Source organism: Takifugu flavidus, chromosome 17 (genome assembly GCF_003711565.1).
Source record: "Takifugu flavidus isolate HTHZ2018 chromosome 17, ASM371156v2, whole genome shotgun sequence".
Classification (NCBI taxonomy): Eukaryota; Metazoa; Chordata; class Actinopteri; order Tetraodontiformes; family Tetraodontidae; genus Takifugu; species Takifugu flavidus.
This window is the reverse complement of record NC_079536.1, coordinates 710,001-727,500: the sequence shown is the minus strand read 5'-3', so window position 1 is coordinate 727,500 and position 17,500 is coordinate 710,001. Positions and strand designations below refer to the sequence as shown.

Here is a 17,500-nt window from a genome sequence, read left to right as displayed (position 1 = left end):
CCCCTCTCCCCCCTCTCCCTCCCTCCCTCTCTGCCCCCTCTCCCCCCTCTCCCCCCCTCTTCCCCCCGTCCCCCTCTCCTTCTCCCTCCCTCCCCCCTCTCTCCTTCTCCCTCTCTCCCCCCTCCCTCTCTCCCCTCTCCCCCTCCCGCCCCCCCCCCGCCGGCCCCCGCCCCCCCCCCCCCCCCCCCCCCCCGCGGTGTGTAAACCTCCCCGATGTGCTGCAGCTGCTTCCTGTCACGTTCCTCTGGTAATGGAATTACCCCTCTGCTCCGCCTGTGTGTGTGTGTGTGTGAGCAGGCTGTGATGTGATTGGTTTTCAGAGGGCAGGAGGGTCACCTGTGATTGGTGGCCAGGTGAGCAGGGCGGCAGGTTAATGAGCGAGCCAGGCGTAGCGACACGGCCGCCGGTGTCGCTTTGCTTGACTGATCCATGTTTCTTTGTTGCTATTTGTTGGTGAATTGATGAGTTCACTCGCTCATCGATGTCTTCACTAACTCTGGATCTTCACATTTTAACAATTACCACTAATTAGTCCCTCTTCCCCCCAGAAGGTTTTTAGACCAAACTCAAACTCTGACCTTGTGCAACAACAAGGTCTCCAGCTCAAAACTGGCCTTGTGCTTCGGTTCTCACCTTGTCAGTCCGCTCACAAATCTTCATCAAATCATTAAAGCCACAGAAACAATCAAATCTCCTGGTCTGAGCGTGGAGGAGGAGGAGGAGGAGGAGGAGGAGGAGCTCCGGGGGGGTCGCTGTCTCCTCCTGCCTCGCTCACCTCATCAGTATGTATCGTCCTCACTCCTCTCCTCTCCTCTTGCTTTTTCCCTTTGCCATGATTAAAATTCTTGTTTTTCTAATCGATTTTCTTCAGGGACCATTGATCTGCTGACACACACACACACACCACACACACACACACACACCACACACCACACACACACACACACACACACACACACACACACACACACACACACACACCTGTGCTGGTAGATTTAATTGATCTGTGTGTGGAGACATGAGGCTCCTCTGAGACTTGAGATATTCTTTGTTCCATCATGGTGAAGAGTGTGAACGTGCGGGATGTGTGTTGTGTTTGTGCGCTGAAGGCTCAACACATACATCACACATGCGTGAACACACACTCTAACGGTAGTTAAACACACACATGGACGACAACATCTGGAAATGGTTTGAAAGCATCAGCTGGACGCCAGCAGCTCCTGTTCCCCACCACTGAGACCAGTGATGACACCTGAGCACACACACACTACACAAGAGGCCTGTGTGTGTGTGTGTGTGTGTGTGTGTGTGTTTCTACAGATCAATAGTGTCTTTGTTACCGGTTATACTCTCACTTCCTGTCTGCAGGCTCATCCTTCGTGTTTGTGAACACATCTGGCCATTACGGGGGTCAGCGCGCTCAGCTCATGCTGCCGCCGCTCAAAGAGAACGACACTCACTGCGTGAGCTTCCTGTTCTACCGCCGCGGGTCCACGCCGCCGGTGCTCAACATCTACATCAAAGGTAGCACCCACTGGCAGTGCTCCTCACCGGTACTGGGCCGCATCGGTACTGGGCCACACCGTGCTGGGCCTCACCGGTACTGGCCCAGTACTGGTGCTGGGCCACACCGTACTGGGCCACACCGGTGCTGGGTTTGTGTACCGTCACTGTTATTTTAGCTCAGATGAGTGTGTTTCCTGCAGAGAACAACGGTCTTCTTGGAGTTCCAGTGTTTAATGCTTCAGGTCCTGCCTACCACATCTGGAAGGGGGTGGAGTTAGCTGTGTCCACCTTTTGGCCTAATTATTACCAGGTAATGTTCCTTCTCTCTCTCTCTGTTTCTCTGTCTCTGACACACACGAGCAAAAGGAAGGAAAGCTCAAAGTAACAACATCCACAATAAAAAAGAATGAAGGGAAGAAGAATGAAGGCAGGAAACAGAGGAGGACGCAGATAGGTGGAGGGAGAGGAACTTCCTGTTGTGGGGGCACCAAGAGGAAGTGTGTGTTGCAGTGCTGATAAGGGTGTGGAATGCACAGCTTCACACACACACATGAAACCTCGGGGGCACCTGCATCAGGATCTGCATTCAGTCAGTAAACAATGGAGAGCGGTTTGATGAGCGTGTGGATGTGTGTTAGGTGGTGCTGGAGGCCGTCAGCACGGGTCAGAGAGGAGCTGTAGCCATCAAGGACATCACACTGCAGGGACACCAGTGCAGTGAGTACACACACACGCACACACACACACACACACCACACACACACACGCACGCACACACGCACGCACGCACGCACACACACACACACGCACACACACACAACACACACACACACCACGCACGCACGCACACACACCACACACACACACACCACACACACACCGCACACACACACACACACACACTCACACACACTCACACACACTCACACACACACACACACCACACACACACACACACGCACGCATACACGCACACACGCACACACGCACACACACACAACAGGCTCCTGTTGGTTTACTGTGTTTGGCTGCTTAATTGAGTAACATTGTTAAAAGTTGAGCTTGCATCAAATCAAGGTCAGTGTGTTGTTGTGTGTGTGTGTGGTGTGTGTGTGTGTAGACAGGGGAGCTCATTAAAATATAAATTGATTAGCATAGACTTTGATCCATCCATCTGTTTATCTACCTGCTTGTCTGAAGGCTTTCATTTTTTATGGTGCTTTGTGATGCGAAACACACACACACACACACACACACACACACACACTATGGCCTATATGATCTATATTCTGATTAAAAGTACATTTTTCTGATGATGTCATCAACGTGTGACCCGTGTCTGTGTGTTCAGTGGGAGCGCCTCACTTCCTTCACATTAAGGGTGTGGAGGTGAACGCTGGGCAGACGGCCACGTTTCACTGTACGGTCAACGGGCGCCCGCAGAGCGACCTGCTGCTCTACCTCCAGGTACCATCACCATCACGATCACCATCACCATCACCATCACCCATCACCCATCACCCATCACCCATCACCCATCACCCTCACCATCACCCATCACCCATCACCCATCACCCATCACCCATCACCCATCACCATCACCATCACCATCACCATCACCATCACCATCACCATCACCATCACCATCACGATCACGATCACGATCACGATCACGATCACGATCACGATCACGATCACCATCACCCATCACCCATCACCCATCACAGAACGATCCCTGATTGATGACTGTGTGTCTGCAGGGCATCGGGGGGCGTCAGGCAGCCCTCAGCGACATCAAGCCCGGGAACTCTCGCCGTTATGTGGCCAACTTTAACGTGGAGAACACGACCAAGGGCGACTCTGGACAATATCGCTGCATCGGCCAATCAGAGCGCGGCGTGGGCGTGTCTTCCTATGCCGAGCTCACCGTCAAACGTGCGTCCGACGTTCTGTGATTGTCCTTTCTGAGATTTGAGTCACTCATTATTATTATCAGTTCATTTAGAAATAGCTTTAACATGTTTATTGATGTTCATCGTTTTGTTTCTTTCATTTGAAACTTAATTGATTTATTTTTTTCGATTATCTTTTTCTGCAGCCACATTTAAACCAGATTATAGTATTGATATTTTCTGATTAGCATCACAACCGTAACATTTTTATGAGTCTGTCCCTCACCCGTCTGCATCTCTCTGTCTGTCTCTCGCTGTGTGTGTGTGTGTCCGTGTGTGTGTGTGTTATTAAAAAGAAGAATCCGTTTTGTCGAAGAGCTTCTGTGGTGTGAAGATGAATCACTCCACAGTCAGAACCTCCCTCTTCCCCCTGGCTGCTGTCTGATGCTCCGTTTTAATGATGCCCCACTAAATGAGCAGTTTTGCAGCGAGACGGCGATGAAAGCTGACTGCATTCTTCACTTTCATCTTCTCTCCTTGATAGGGGAGAAGAATTCTTCTCTCACGGACAAAACCTCTTTTAAATTCCGGTTTTCTTGGCGAACATAATTCTAACCATAACAATAATTCGGTGACCGATCACCTGTAATGATTTACGGTCGCTATAACAGCACTATCATCTATTTACCTCCGTGTACGTCTGAAGGAGACTTTCTACTTCATCCATGACCGTGTGTGTGTTTGTGTGAAAATGTAGGTGTGTGTGTGTGTGTGCGAGATGAAGTGGGTCAGAAGGAAGTAGAGCAGCACCGCCGAGGATTTTGGGTAATGGAATCCAGGCCTGCTGTGATTTGCCGAAGGTCAAAAATATTAATTAACTCGTTAACTCCTTCCCCCCTTCGTAAGGCTTGTGAACCTGTGTGTGTGTGTGTGTGTGTGTGCGCGTGTGTGCGTGTGTGTGAGATCTGACCCTGGTTCCATCTGTCTTACAGAACCTCCTGTACCAATTGCCCCTCCTCAGTTGATAGCAGTCGGCGCCACCTACCTGTGGATCCAACTCAACGCCAACTCCATCAATGGTGATGGACCAATCATTGAGAGAGAGGTGAGGTGTCGATTCCTGGTGGGTTTAGGTTCTGGTGGGTTTTCACCAAGGTTCTTGGGAACTGTTCCTGGGAACTGGTGACGTCATATAGAAGGTTCTGGTGCTCCTTTGGTTCTTGTTGAAGTCCTGATCTGCCATGTTTTCACATCTTGATGAGGCTTCAGAACTCTTCAGTGAAGCAGTTGGTTGTTGACGTTCGGTGCCGTTCCTCGGTGATGGCTCGGTGAACGGAACATGGATCTGGTTTCAGGTGGAGTACCGCACACTGTCAGGAATGCTGATCGACACCACGCCAGTGGATAAGCCCACACACAAGATTGGACATTTGGACCCCGACACCGAATACGAGATCAGCGTGCTTCTCACCAGATCGCTGGATGGTGGAACAGGAAGACCTGGACCACCTCTTAGGGCCAGAACCAAGTGTGCAGGTGAGTCAGGTCACATGATCATGAGGATGATGATGGTGATGAGGATGTATGCTCCTGTGATGCTTCAGTGGAACCAGCTTTCTCCATTCTAGTGAGTTCTTGGTGAAGGTCTGTGAGGGTCTGCAGAACCTCTGTGTTTAATAATGAATTAGCATCTCCACCAGACAAGCTTCAGGACTTAGTGCCCACTGAGTCGACTCAGTGTGGTGTCTCCTGAACGGGAGAGCTCACGACCCGTGTGTCCTCCTGGATCCTGAACTCTGAACAGAACCACGCTTTAGAACGGATCTGTTGGCTTGGGTCATGTTAGTAACAGTCTTTAATGTTCTTCAAAGTTCTGGTGGTCGTGATGGCTTTCCAGAACATGTGACTGGATGCTCCGATACGTGAGACATGCATGAAGGTCCAGGGTTGTAGTTGGTGCTCTTTCTTCCCCACACGCACACACACACACACACACACACACACACACACACACATGCACAACACACACACACACACATGCACAACACACATGCAATGAAAATAAAATACTTTCTTTCAGGACAGAAACCACAATCAGCATCTGTGTGTGTGTGTGTTGTGTGTGTGTGTGTGTGAGTGTGTGTGTGTGTGTGTGTGTGTGGGTGTGTGTGCGTCTATATGCACTTGACTCAGCGTGTGTGTGCAAGCGTGTGTGCTTTAACATCCATTAAAGTGTGTGTGTTGTTTGTAGAGGCTTTTAGAAAATACCGTATGAATATTTCACGCCGCTTGCTCTCATCTTCTCTCTTCACCTCGGATTTTCACGCTCGGTTCGTCCATCTGCTCACGTCTCCTCCTGGGTTTTTATCCGTCCATCTGTCCGACGGCGCCTCTTCGACACACATCCATCATTGTCTCAGCTTCGACAGGGAGCAGCTGGGCCTCTTCCGGGTTCTGCTCCTCGACTGCCGCCATGGACGCCACCGACGTTCTAACCCAAACCCACGGCCACGACCTCGGACTCATGTTCCGGTCGACTCTCCGAAATCACCTCGGATCTGATCCCGTGGTGGGTTCGGACACCGATGCTGGCGTTCCAGAGCAGGGGAGTGGACGCTGTGGCCATGGTGCCAGACCAGCGGGTGGACGCCAACGTTCAGCCCCCCCCACTAAGGTTCTAACACCAGTTTCCTCTGCAGCATTTCCACTGGCCGAGCCGGGTTTTTTACATTATTCACGGCCTTTCCCATCACGTGTTAAAAACATCTGCAGGGTCGTTTGGGGCCCAAGCTGTGTGGCGGGGGCTCCAGGGGGGACGTTGGGCCGTGGCGAGCTCTTAACAGCAGGAATCTCCCGAGGAACACTGGCCCCCACCTTCAAGACGTTCAGAACTGTCCAGCCTGCAGAGAAGAAGCTACAGAAGCTGGTCTCCCCTCCCCTCGCGGGTCAGACCAAGAGGCTCGAGACATTTGCATTTGTTAGCTAAATACTAACTCCCCCAGCCTGGAGTTAGCAGGCCAGTAGCAGCACAGGTGTTCCCGCACACTCTACCAGGTGGTGGGGGGTGATCTCCTCCCTCAGCCACACCAGCGGGGTATCTGGCTGGAGCTCAGACCGTCTCTGGAGGGGTTGTGGGAGAACTACCCCTGTAATACCTGATGTGGTGCTGGTGCATCCTGAACAACAGTGTGCTGATGCGTCTGTTTAAACCGGTGCAGGTGTGTATTCCAGCTGCAGCTCCCAATCCGTCGTTCCGGAGACCTTTGGAAAATACGCACGACTCCTATTTTTGTCGGATAGTTGAGCACGTCGCAGCAATCTGGCGCAGAGCGGCGCGCACGGGGCAGGAAGCCGAGTGCCGAGAGGAAATAAAACATCTGGAAATGGTTCCACATAAAACAAAATCACACGCAATAAATATTGGGAGTGGAGCTCATGGAATTAGCCGTGCTAGAGGCACATGAATCAGGATGAAACGAACAGCCTCCACCTCCTCTGGATAGACAAACCTTTAAGATAAGGTCTTTTTCCCTGGCTTGTCGTACAGCCCGGCGTTAATATTGAGAGGACGTACATGCGTTCCTTCACTGCCTGGGGCCAGGCAGGTGCTTCGCTGGCAGATAGAGCAGGCGCAGCAGTGTATTACCGGCACTAAGCTTCCCGTTTCTCTGCGGAATCCCGGGGTGCTTGTAGCTGTCCTCGATATCTGTGACGTTCCACTGCTAGGCCGAGTCCCACAGTCCTATCGGCTCGAGCCTCAGACTATCCTTCCTCTCGTGGTTAATATCCAGCCAGATGACGGAGTGCTATTCTATGGCATGCAGCTGATGTCACGGGCTGAGGAGCCCCTGAGCAAGGCACCGGTCCCCGTTGCTCCCTGGTGCCTGGCTGGTGTGTGTTCGTTACTGGTTTATAACCAGGATGAGGTGAATGCAGACGTGTGCAACTAGAACTGACTGTAATTGTGATTTTACAGCTGCAAAGCGCCTGTGTGTGTGTGTGTGTGTGTGTGTGTGTGTGTGTGTGTGTGTGTGTGTGTGTGGTGTGTGTGTGTTATGTTGTATGTGTGTACACACAGAGACACACAGACATACGTACGTGCATACATACATGTATTTATGTCGTATTCTTGGCATTGATGAGCAGCTCTTCATTCATCCCTGAGGAAAGTGAAAAGATGTGACTCATCCATCAGTGCTCCTCCTCTTCCTCCTCCTCCTCCTCCTCTTCCTCCTCCTCCTCCTCCTCATATTAAAGCTGTGATCTCCTGGAAATGAAAAATTAAACCTCTGCTCCTCTTAAAGTCACCTTCAAAGACTCCTCTCTCTCTCTCCGTCTCTCTCTCTTTCCCTATCTCTATCCTGCTTCATCCTCTCCCTCCATTTTTCTTTGTTTTCTTTCTCCTGTCTGTTATCAGCTCCAGACAGACTCAAAACCCTGAAAACCTTCGAACCTGGAGCGCCGAAGACAATCATTCAGCTGTTTGCCATCAATCACTGATGCTGTGTGGATCAATACTCACACACACACACGTCTTATCAATACGAGTCCCCTCCAGTAGCACCCACAGAGCGTCCGCTCCCAAACGTTCCCAGCATTAAGGTCAGGCTGTGCAGCCAACTGTTTGTTCCACCTCACAAACTGGACCAGTATACCTGTAGCGCTGCCATGGCGACGTGTATTTTCAGCTCCCTGAGCATCAAACATTTTTCTCAAATCTGTCTTTTATCTCACGGTAAAACTCGTGAGCCTCAGTTATATCCAGTTAAAGTCCTGGACGTGTGCATGTGCGAGTGTGTGCACGGAAAATGAGCGATGGTAATTGGTGGCTGCTCCTCAGTCCTGGTCTGGAGCTTCGGGCTTGTGAACTCCTGTTCAAACATGGACGTCTGTACTTTGAACTATTCACTTTGCATCATTGCTGCTGCTCCTGCTGGCTGAGGTGAAATGCATTGTGGGATATCCAGCTGTCCCAAGTCAGGGCCAGTCACATGTATACTTGATAAAATGAGCAGAGCCAGTTTGAATGTTCCCTGATGACTTTTCACTTACTGAGAAACGGCTTTTGTCTCTCTCTCTACCTCCCTCTCTCACCTGTCTCCTGCCTCTCTCTACCTCCCTCCCTCACCTGTCTCCTGCCTCTCTCTACCTCCCTCACCCGTCTCCTGCCTCTCTCTACCTCCCTCTCTCCCTGTCTCCTGCCTCTCTCTACCTCCCTCTCTCCCTGTCTCCTACCTCTCTCTACCTCCCTCCCTCACCTGTCTCCTGCCTCTCTCTACCTCCCTCTCTCACCTGTTCCCCTCCTTCTCTACTCCCTCTTTCCTCCACCTTTCTGTCTCTCTCTTTCTGTCTCTCTCTTTCTCTCTCTCTTTCTTTCTGTCTGTCCCTACTCCCCCTCTGTCCCCCTCTGCCCCCCCCATGTGTCCCCTTCTCTCCTGTATTCTGACTCCTTCTCCCTCTCTCCTCCTGCCCCCCCACTCTCCTGTCTCTCTCTTTCCTGTCCCTCCCCATCTCCCTCTCCCCCATTTCCCATCCCTCCCCCTCTCTTTGTCTCCCACTCTGTCACTCCTGCTCTCCCCTCTTCCTCCCTCACCTCTCTTCCTTCCTGCCTTCACATTTATGACCCATTTGGGCGTCTTTACATGTTTTCTACAAATGTTCCTGTCTGGTCATGTTAACAGTTTTTTAAAATTGCCGTTTAGCACTTTGGTGGAAAAGTCATTTCCACTCTTTCAGCGTCTTTCCTCAGTCTCCTCTGTTGAAGTTGGTTCTTTTGTTCTGGGCTGTGGTTGAATCACAGTGGTGATCCCACCGTGTGAGTACAGGTGCGAGGACTGTGATAAACAGCAGGGATGATGTCATTTCCTGTCGTCTGTAAACCCCCCTGATCTCGTGCTTTGTCAGATCCGATGCACGGCCCCCGGAGGCTCCAGGTAGTGGACATCCAGGCCAAACAAGTGACGGTCCGATGGGAACCTTTTGGATACAATGTGACGCGCTGCCACAGCTTTAACCTGACTATGCAGTACCATTACCGGCCAGCAGGGTCCCCCAGCAGGTAAGCAAAGTTAGCTGAAACTGGGAAAGGCCACTGGTTGTGGAAGCACTGAGAGGCCCTCACAAGCTGGACTCACAACCACCCCACATGACCTTGGTGTAATAGATAAGACAGGGAGGTGCTCAGGTGGTATCGGGTGACTCCTCTATCACCTGCAGGGAGACCACGAAGGACCGGGTCCTGGAGGAGCTGGTCCATGACACCATGAGCACCATTCCACAGCACACCGTTCATAACCTCCCACCATTCACCAACGTCAGCCTGAGACTCCTCTTGAGTAACCCTGAAGGATGGAAGGAGAGCGAGGAGCTGCTGGTGCTCACAGATGAGGACGGTATGACAGGAACAGGAATTTCAGGATCCTGAATCTGTTGTGACGCTCCAGGTCTCTAACCTTGCCTCTCCCTTCAGTCCCTGGTGCCGTCCCAGTGGATTCCATCATGGGCAGCAGCTATGAGCAGCAGATCAGCCTGAGCTGGAGGGAACCGTTGCAGACCTACGGTGTCATCCGCAGGTATGAGGTAAGCAAGAAACCAGGTGACCATGACAGGACGTCCCGCTGCCTGTAGATAAACTCTCTAAAGTCTATCATTAAGATCCCGCCACAGACTCCATTATCCATGATGCTTTGCTTCGCAGGTCTCCTACAAAGCTCTGAGCTCCTTCGATACAGAGTTTGACCTGTCCAATCAGAGCGGCAAAGTGTTTAAACTGGCCAACGAGACCAGCCAAGTCTTCACCAACCTCTACCCCGGCTCCACCTACTCCTTCACAATAAGAGCGTCAACCATCAAAGGCTTTGGCCCCCCAGTTATCAGCCAGTTCACCACCAAGATCTCAGGTAGATTTCCAGACGGCGACGAGCCCTCTGACCCCGGTGGGGTCATGCGTGGCCAGCACGAGTGACGACTCCATCTTTGTTCTCAGCTCCTCTCATGCCGGCCTATGACCAGGAGGCTCCCCTGAATCAGACGGACTCCACCGTCACAGTTCTACTGAGGCCGGCCCAGAGTCGAGGAGCCCCAGTCAGGTACCACACACACCACACACACACACACACACGCGCGTTGGTACTCACACACACAAGCACACACACATTCATACACGCAGAAATGTTAAAATATTGAGCAGCATCAATCTTCTGCTTCATGCAGATTTGATGATGTCGTTAAACATTTAAAAGGGACGTGTAGCACTTTAAAGAATAAAACTGCAGCTAAACCAAACTGTCACATCAAAGTCAACTTTTAAACTGCATCTCTCTCTCTCTCTCTCTGTCACACACACATTCTTGTTTCTTTGTGTGGGGACTTTTATAGTCCTGATAAGACCTGATCCGGACCTGAACTCGGTGCTAAACTCAACCTTAAAACCATGTCTGGACCCTCAAACTTACATACGTTTTGGGGCCAAATGTCCTCACTTTGCTAGCAAAATGATTATTTAGGTGCTCAGTATGTAGAAAGACCACACACACTTTCTCTTAGGCACTCTCTCTTTCACACACACACACACACACACACACACACACACCACACACACACACACACACACACACACACACACACACACACACACACACGGTGAGTATGCAGGACTCTTTTATTGGAACATGAAGTCATCAATGATCTTCACTCTGGGGACAAAAACATCTGACCTGAAATTAGATGATCTCCACACAACAAAATGATTTTCTAATCACAAACTTTGTGACGATGCAGAGAAACACATCACAAATCCTGAGGCTCCTGTTAGAAATCCCGCCGTGCACATTTTCTGGTCTCGGTGGTCCAAAGACGGACGTCTGGCCGGCAGCTTCTGGACGGATCCGGTCGGATTAACGAGTGTTTGGTATCATAATAATGTGCTGCTGCTCACTGTTGGTAATGTGGCATCACACAAACACGCCAGGGTGTTAAAATCCACAAGCCTTTGTTGGGACTCAAAGCAAAAGTGGTTTTAAAGCCACACGTCAGCGCCCGTTTTCTGTGTCCCGAGTAGCTTCAGACCTACGTTCAACAGAAAAGCTCTCACATCTCAAAGTAAATTCAATAAGTCCCAGATAAACAACTATTTCCAACGTTTCAATCCAACACACATTCACACACACACCACAGGAGGTGGTAACCGCAGTAACAGTCGTCATGTCAACAGCTGTCTTCTCTTTCTCAGCTGTAACGAGGGATTTGGTTAATTAACTGTCAGCAGGCGGGGCTAATCACAGCCTGCTGCTAACATCCAGGATTAACAAGGGATTAGCAGTGTCAATCACACACACACACACACGCACACACACACACACACACACACACACACACACTTTGTTGTGCTGCACTGATCTCCTTTATGAGCAGTAACAAAGACATCCACAATATGAAATAATAAGGAATTCCTCCTCACGTCCGAGCTGATGACAACGCAGGACAGCGAATGCCTCATTTCATCCCGATCAAGGCTTGAAGATTTCTCTCTTGCTTTCAAGTCCACCTTTGTTCTGCGTCTCTGGGTCGCGGATCAACCAGCGGAGGCGTCTGCAGCGTGTCCGGCGGGGCGTCTCCCAGGTGGACATGCTGATGAGTGACATCTGGTCGCTATGGGATACAGCCTCCCACACCCCCGATGGAAGCATCCATCCCAATCTGCCAATGTTTGGCTGCTGAAGTGTTCACCGCGCCGCTCCCAGAAGTCCCATCTCCCACAAACGCCCCTTAATTCCAGAGCTCTCCTCACCTGAGAGCTCATCTCACGTCAGAGCTTCGCTAATTTAACTGTTCGCCAGACGAATCTTTGCTAGCTGCCATCGCTAGGCGCTAGTGACGCACTCTGGCTTATTGTCCATTCACATCAGACCGGACTGCTCAGGTTCAAGGTGCCGCCGCCGCCGCCGAGGACGGCAACAGGACTGTGAGGCGTGGGAGGAAATGGCGCTCGTTGCTGATTGGTTCCTCCATATACAGCGCGGATCGGTCCAGGCCGCGGGCAACGTTATGGCGACGCGTTCAGGAGCAAGCGAGATGTCTCAGACTAGACGTGCCAATCATCCTAGGGGGCGTCAGGAAGGAAAAGAGCCTGACCTGGCTCTCCAGGCGGAGCACCCTGCCCCCCCCCTGCTCCGCTGCTCCCCCCTTTTGGGTGTTTTGGGTGCGTCCCACGCTGCTATTGCCCGTTCCAGAGGCAGTCATGGGAGGAGAACCACCTCCACCTCAGAGGTTTGCACTGTTGTGCCCTGAGCCCAACGTGCACGAGCACATGCGCTTGTTCCCCGAGAGGGTGGAAATAAGTGTGTCAGAGCCAGGTCACAAGCTGAGGGTGCAGAGGAAGAAAGAGCCAAATCCAACCTAACTACCCTGTCTCTAATACCCCCTCTGCAGCTCTGCCCCCCTGGATGGGCATCACCGATCCTGGGAGGGCAACAGGCCCTGTTCCCGCGGGGGGGTGCTGAGAACCTGTGTTCCTCCGTTTGGCCATATGGCTGCCACCTACCGAGACGATTGGTTCCGGTTGGACACCCCATAGATGGCTTCTGTGGTAGACATGGAGGAGACCCAACTCCACCACCTTTCTGGGATCGTGCGTGCGCTCCGTGCGCTCCGTGCTGCTCCGTGCTGCTCCGTGCTGCTCCGTGCTGCTCCGTGCTGCTCCGTGCGCTCCGTGCTGCTCCTCATCTCCGAGGAGGGAGTGGAACAGTTCAGCGCCTGCTTGGCTTCTCCCCGTCAGCAGTTAGTGCAGCTGTGTCCCGTTCCAGCCGTAAACTTATATGGACGGAAGCATCAGGAGGAGCAGCCGGATCTTTGTCTCCTGGGCTTGAAGGACAGTCACAAAGCAGCTCCGCCGATGCTGGGTGGAGGAGGCCGATGCTTCCTGGGTGGAGGAGGCGGATGCTTCCTGGGTGGAGGAGGCTGGTGCTGGGTGGAGGAGGCTGGACCCTGGGTGGAGGAGGCCGATGCTTCCTGGGTGGAGGAGGCTGGACCCTGGGTGGAGGAGGCCGATGCTGGGTGGAGGAGGCCGATGCTTCCTGGGTGGAGGAGGCTGGACCCTGGGTGGAGGAGGCTGGACCCTGGGTGGAGGAGGCAGATGCTTCCTGGGTGGAGGAGGCTGGACCCTGGGTGGAGGAGGCTGGACCCTGGGTGGCTGTTCAGCCACTGTTCAGTACAGAACCACAGACGACCCATCGCTACTGGATTGATGGGGTCCGAGGTGGATCTCAGTTCACGAGCCATTTAGGACTCGTGGACGGAGATCAAACGCAGACTGTCACTGAAGGTTCGTCCTGTTCCTATGCAACCAGCAGCAGCAACAATAATAACCCCACTGAGGAAAATAGATGGTTATTGCTTCGGTTCCAGAGGTTGCTGCTGCTGTAGATCTTCAGGCTCAGTCTGAGCTCACTGGGCTCAGCAGGAATGTGACAGGAACATGAGGAACACAGAGAGAACACAGGTGATACACACCTTTCCCGATGGAAACGCACCAAACGGCATTATTTTAGCCAAAAAGGTCCTCACTCTACCACACACACACACACGGAGCGCGTTAGTGAGCATGGAGCTGAGTGATGCAGGTGACACACATCACCTTTGTGTAAAGGTGAATCAGACGGGGCCCAGCGAGCTCCGTGCACGGAGGTTCTGCTCACCTGCGCCAGATGATAAATATCTGAAATATCGGATTATTACTGTTGGGGGCTTGTTGCCACTCCTCCAGCCATCTTTGCTTTCACTCCACTTCCTACAAATCTAAACTTCTTCTGTCTTTATGAAGTAAATACCAGGTGGTGGTGGAAGAGGAGCGCCCCCGCAGGCTGAGGAAGGGTACTGCAGAGATCCTGCCCTGCTACCCAGTTCCGGTCCACTTCCAGAACGCCACACTGCTGGACTCACAGTACTACTTCAGTGCCGAGCTGCCTACCAGTGAGCTGAAGGGGGCCGTGCCCTTCTGCGTGGGTCAGTCAGTCAGTCGGTCGGTCGGTCGGTCGGTCGGTCGGTCGGTCGGTCACACAGAACGACAGACAGACGCTCAGTCAGTCCTTTTTGTGTTTTCAGGTGACAACCGCACCTACAGTGGCTACTGGAATGCTCCTCTGCTGCCTCATAAAAGTTATGGGATTTACTATCAGGCTGTCAGCACCGCTAATGGAGTAAGTTCCCCCGTGGGCAGGTAACACACCTGAGCGCCCTCCCCTGTGGGACACCTGAGCTTCCCAGGACACAAACTCCATTTTCACGCTCCCGTTCTGGCTGTTCGTCACTGACAGTTTGATGATGTTGGATAAGATAGCAGCAGCCGTGTCTGCGTGTGTCTGTATGACTGTGTGTGCACGTGTGTCTGTGTGCGCACGTGTCTTTGTTAGTGTTGTTGTTAAAATCCCATCAGAGGCACTGATCCAAAGCCCTTTTCCTTCTGTTTGTGTGTCTGTGTGTGTTGTTAAATGCCACCAGAGGCAATGATCCACAGCCATTTTCCTTCTGTGCGTGTGCATCTGTGCATGTGTGTGTGTGTGTGTGTGTGTGTGGTGTGTGTGTGTGGTAGCTAATGTGTTAGCATTAGACCTGACAGGATACTAATTTGTTTCATTCTCTCTTCCAGGAGACTAAGATCGAGTGTGTGCGTGTGGCCACTAAAGGTGAGCGGATGTGGATTTTATTTTGAAGAATTACAAAATTACATTTGTTTTGAAATGTCACTTGTGTGTTGTTGGTGTTGTTATCTCTCTAATGTTAGCCTTTAGCGTTGCTACTTTGCTGCTTGGACAGATAATGTGGGTTAAAGCCGTAAAGAGATTAAACAATTTTAAAAGAATTTTAAAAATCAAAGCCAAAAGGAAGCAGCAGCCAATGGAAATCATGCTAACAGCGGCCTAGTGGCTCTATTTAATCTGCAGCGTTTAAACCGATAGCCGTTAACGTTCTATGCTAACATTTACCAACTTTAACAGATGGAAGCCTCTCCCCTGATAGCCGTCTTTATTCTGACATTTACAGACACAAACAGATCAAACACACACAGCAGAATGCTATGCTAACACTGCACAAGCTCACACTTTTAGTATGAGTGTCCAGAGAGCTTTTAGCACTGCGGCTAAACCAGCTAAAACATTAGTATGTCCCTTGATGGACATGTAGGTTTACCACACACACACACACACACACACACACACACACACACACACACACAGTGCGTGACTATAGTGACTTTAATTAGTTTTTGAGCACCGTTCTGCGGCTAACGACAGCAGACGCCGGCTGAAGGTGCCTGGCCAACATCACAGTGATCAGTGCTGATAAGAGTGAGTGTAACCTGAGCACCGGTCGGGTGTCGACCGTGTGTGTTAACACGCAGCCAGCTGCTCACACAAATATTTATTGATTTATCTGAATATTTATTGATTGATACATGTAACGTTGCTCAGGGTGGTCAATAGATCGGTGGATTCAATAGATGTCTGAAACCCTTAAACTCTTCTCTTCTTTCTGCCTGCTGCTGTTTCTGCCTGATTGACTGACGGTTGTGCACGACACTAATACGACTGTTTCAGGACTGTCGCTCTCTCTCTGCCTGTCTCTCTCTCTCTCTGCCTGTCTCTCTCTCTCTGCCTGTCTCTCTCTCTGCCTGTCTCTCTCTCCCCTGCATGCCCTCCTGGATGAGCAGCCGCTATAATCATCACTCAGCTCACAACGCCGTACGTTCGCATCGTGCCGGCGGCTGGCAACAAGCAGCTAACAGGTTAGCCACCGGCGTTGTTCACCGCGATGATCGATCCGCTGATCGATCAGCGGATCGATCTGGAGGATCAGACAGTCCATAATCAATATGTCCGCCCATCGATCACGTGCGGCGTGAAGCCACTCGCTGCCGCCATGAAAACATTAGAACATTTGTTTCAATTTGGGCTCACACTGGTACATGTGTGTGAAGGTGTGACAAGTGGTACACACACACACACCACACCCACACACACACACAATCTCCTACTCATCATGACTGCCTGCAGCCCTGAAACTCTTTCACTTTCATATAAGAACAACTCTTTTGTTGCTCCCCCCCTCTCTCCCCCCCTCTGTCTCCCATTCCTCCCTCCCCCCCCTCCCCTCCCTCTCTCTCTCTCTCCCCCCTCTCCTTTCTCCACTGTCCTCTCTCCCCCCTCTCTCCTATTCCTCCCCCCTCCCCCTCTGTCCCCCCTCTCTCTCTTCCCCCCTTTCCTCTCCCCCCCCCTTCCCCCTCTCCCCCCTCTCTCCCCCCCCCTCCCTCCTCCCATTCCTCCTCCTCCCCCTCTCTCCCCCCTCTCTCTCCCTCTTCCTCCCACTGTCTCTCCCCCTTCTCTCCATTCTCCCCCCCTCTCTCTCTCCTATTCACTCATACACACAAACCCAGAAACACACAAAAAAGACAGAAATCTTCAAAGTGGTGTTTCAGTAGCCTTTAAACTGCCCGTGAGGGAGGATGACGATGATGAAACGATGAAGAAAGGTTGCTGGTGACACGTCTGACCTTGAGGAGGCATCAGAGAAACTAAATGGCAGCAGATTTAAACTGGAAACCAGTTTAAACCAGTTTAAATCTGCTGCAGGTTTACTCCTGATTGGTCAGCAGCTGCTGCTCGCTCCCATCGGGGAGATCAGAAAACCAGTGCAGCCACAAAGATGGCACAGGAAGTTAGACTGGTTAGGCTGGTTAGGCTGGTTAGGCTGGTTAGGCTGGTTAGGCTGGTTAGGCTGGATACTGGTTAGACTGGTTTTACTGGTTAGGCTGGTTAGACTGGTTAGGCTGGATAGACTGGTTAGACTGGTCATACTGGGTAGGCTGGTTAGACTGGTTATACTGGTTAGGCTGGATAGACTGGTTAGACTGGTTAGACTGGTTAGACTGGTTAGACTGGTCAGTTCTGTCCTAAACTGGAGACCTGGACGAGGCTCCTGGTGGCAAAGGGAGATGGTTCAGGTGCCTCTCAGGAGCGTCCTCCTGGAGGGTTTCATGCCAGATGTGGATCAAAGCAGAGATCAAAGCAGCAGACGTGAGCTCACCTGCTAGCTTAGCTCCAGCA

At 51.7% G+C, this 17,500-nt stretch overlaps 1 protein-coding gene across 5 annotated transcripts in view; it reads left to right on the top strand.

Annotated features, from left to right (window-relative positions):
- Window positions 1–17,500, top strand: part of LOC130513813 (receptor-type tyrosine-protein phosphatase mu-like) — a 55,443-nt gene that overhangs the window by 21,196 nt on the left and 16,747 nt on the right. For 3 of the 5 annotated variants that reach the window (XM_057012903.1, XM_057012901.1, XM_057012900.1), the window contains exons 3-18: window positions 1,372–1,527; window positions 1,710–1,819; window positions 2,148–2,226; window positions 2,861–2,976; window positions 3,270–3,444; window positions 4,394–4,506; window positions 4,757–4,937; window positions 9,306–9,459; window positions 9,618–9,793; window positions 9,871–9,980; window positions 10,099–10,300; window positions 10,387–10,489; window positions 14,221–14,402; window positions 14,502–14,596; window positions 15,046–15,082; window positions 16,108–16,182. In XM_057012903.1, coding sequence (XP_056868883.1) covers window positions 1,372–1,527; window positions 1,710–1,819; window positions 2,148–2,226; window positions 2,861–2,976; window positions 3,270–3,444; window positions 4,394–4,506; window positions 4,757–4,937; window positions 9,306–9,459; window positions 9,618–9,793; window positions 9,871–9,980; window positions 10,099–10,300; window positions 10,387–10,489; window positions 14,221–14,402; window positions 14,502–14,596; window positions 15,046–15,082; window positions 16,108–16,182 — 2,064 coding nt within the window. The remainder of the gene's footprint in view (window positions 1–1,371; window positions 1,528–1,709; window positions 1,820–2,147; window positions 2,227–2,860; window positions 2,977–3,269; window positions 3,445–4,393; window positions 4,507–4,756; window positions 4,938–9,305; window positions 9,460–9,617; window positions 9,794–9,870; window positions 9,981–10,098; window positions 10,301–10,386; window positions 10,490–14,220; window positions 14,403–14,501; window positions 14,597–15,045; window positions 15,083–16,107; window positions 16,183–17,500) is intronic. The other 2 variants (XM_057012904.1, XM_057012905.1) reach the window with 1 other exon arrangement.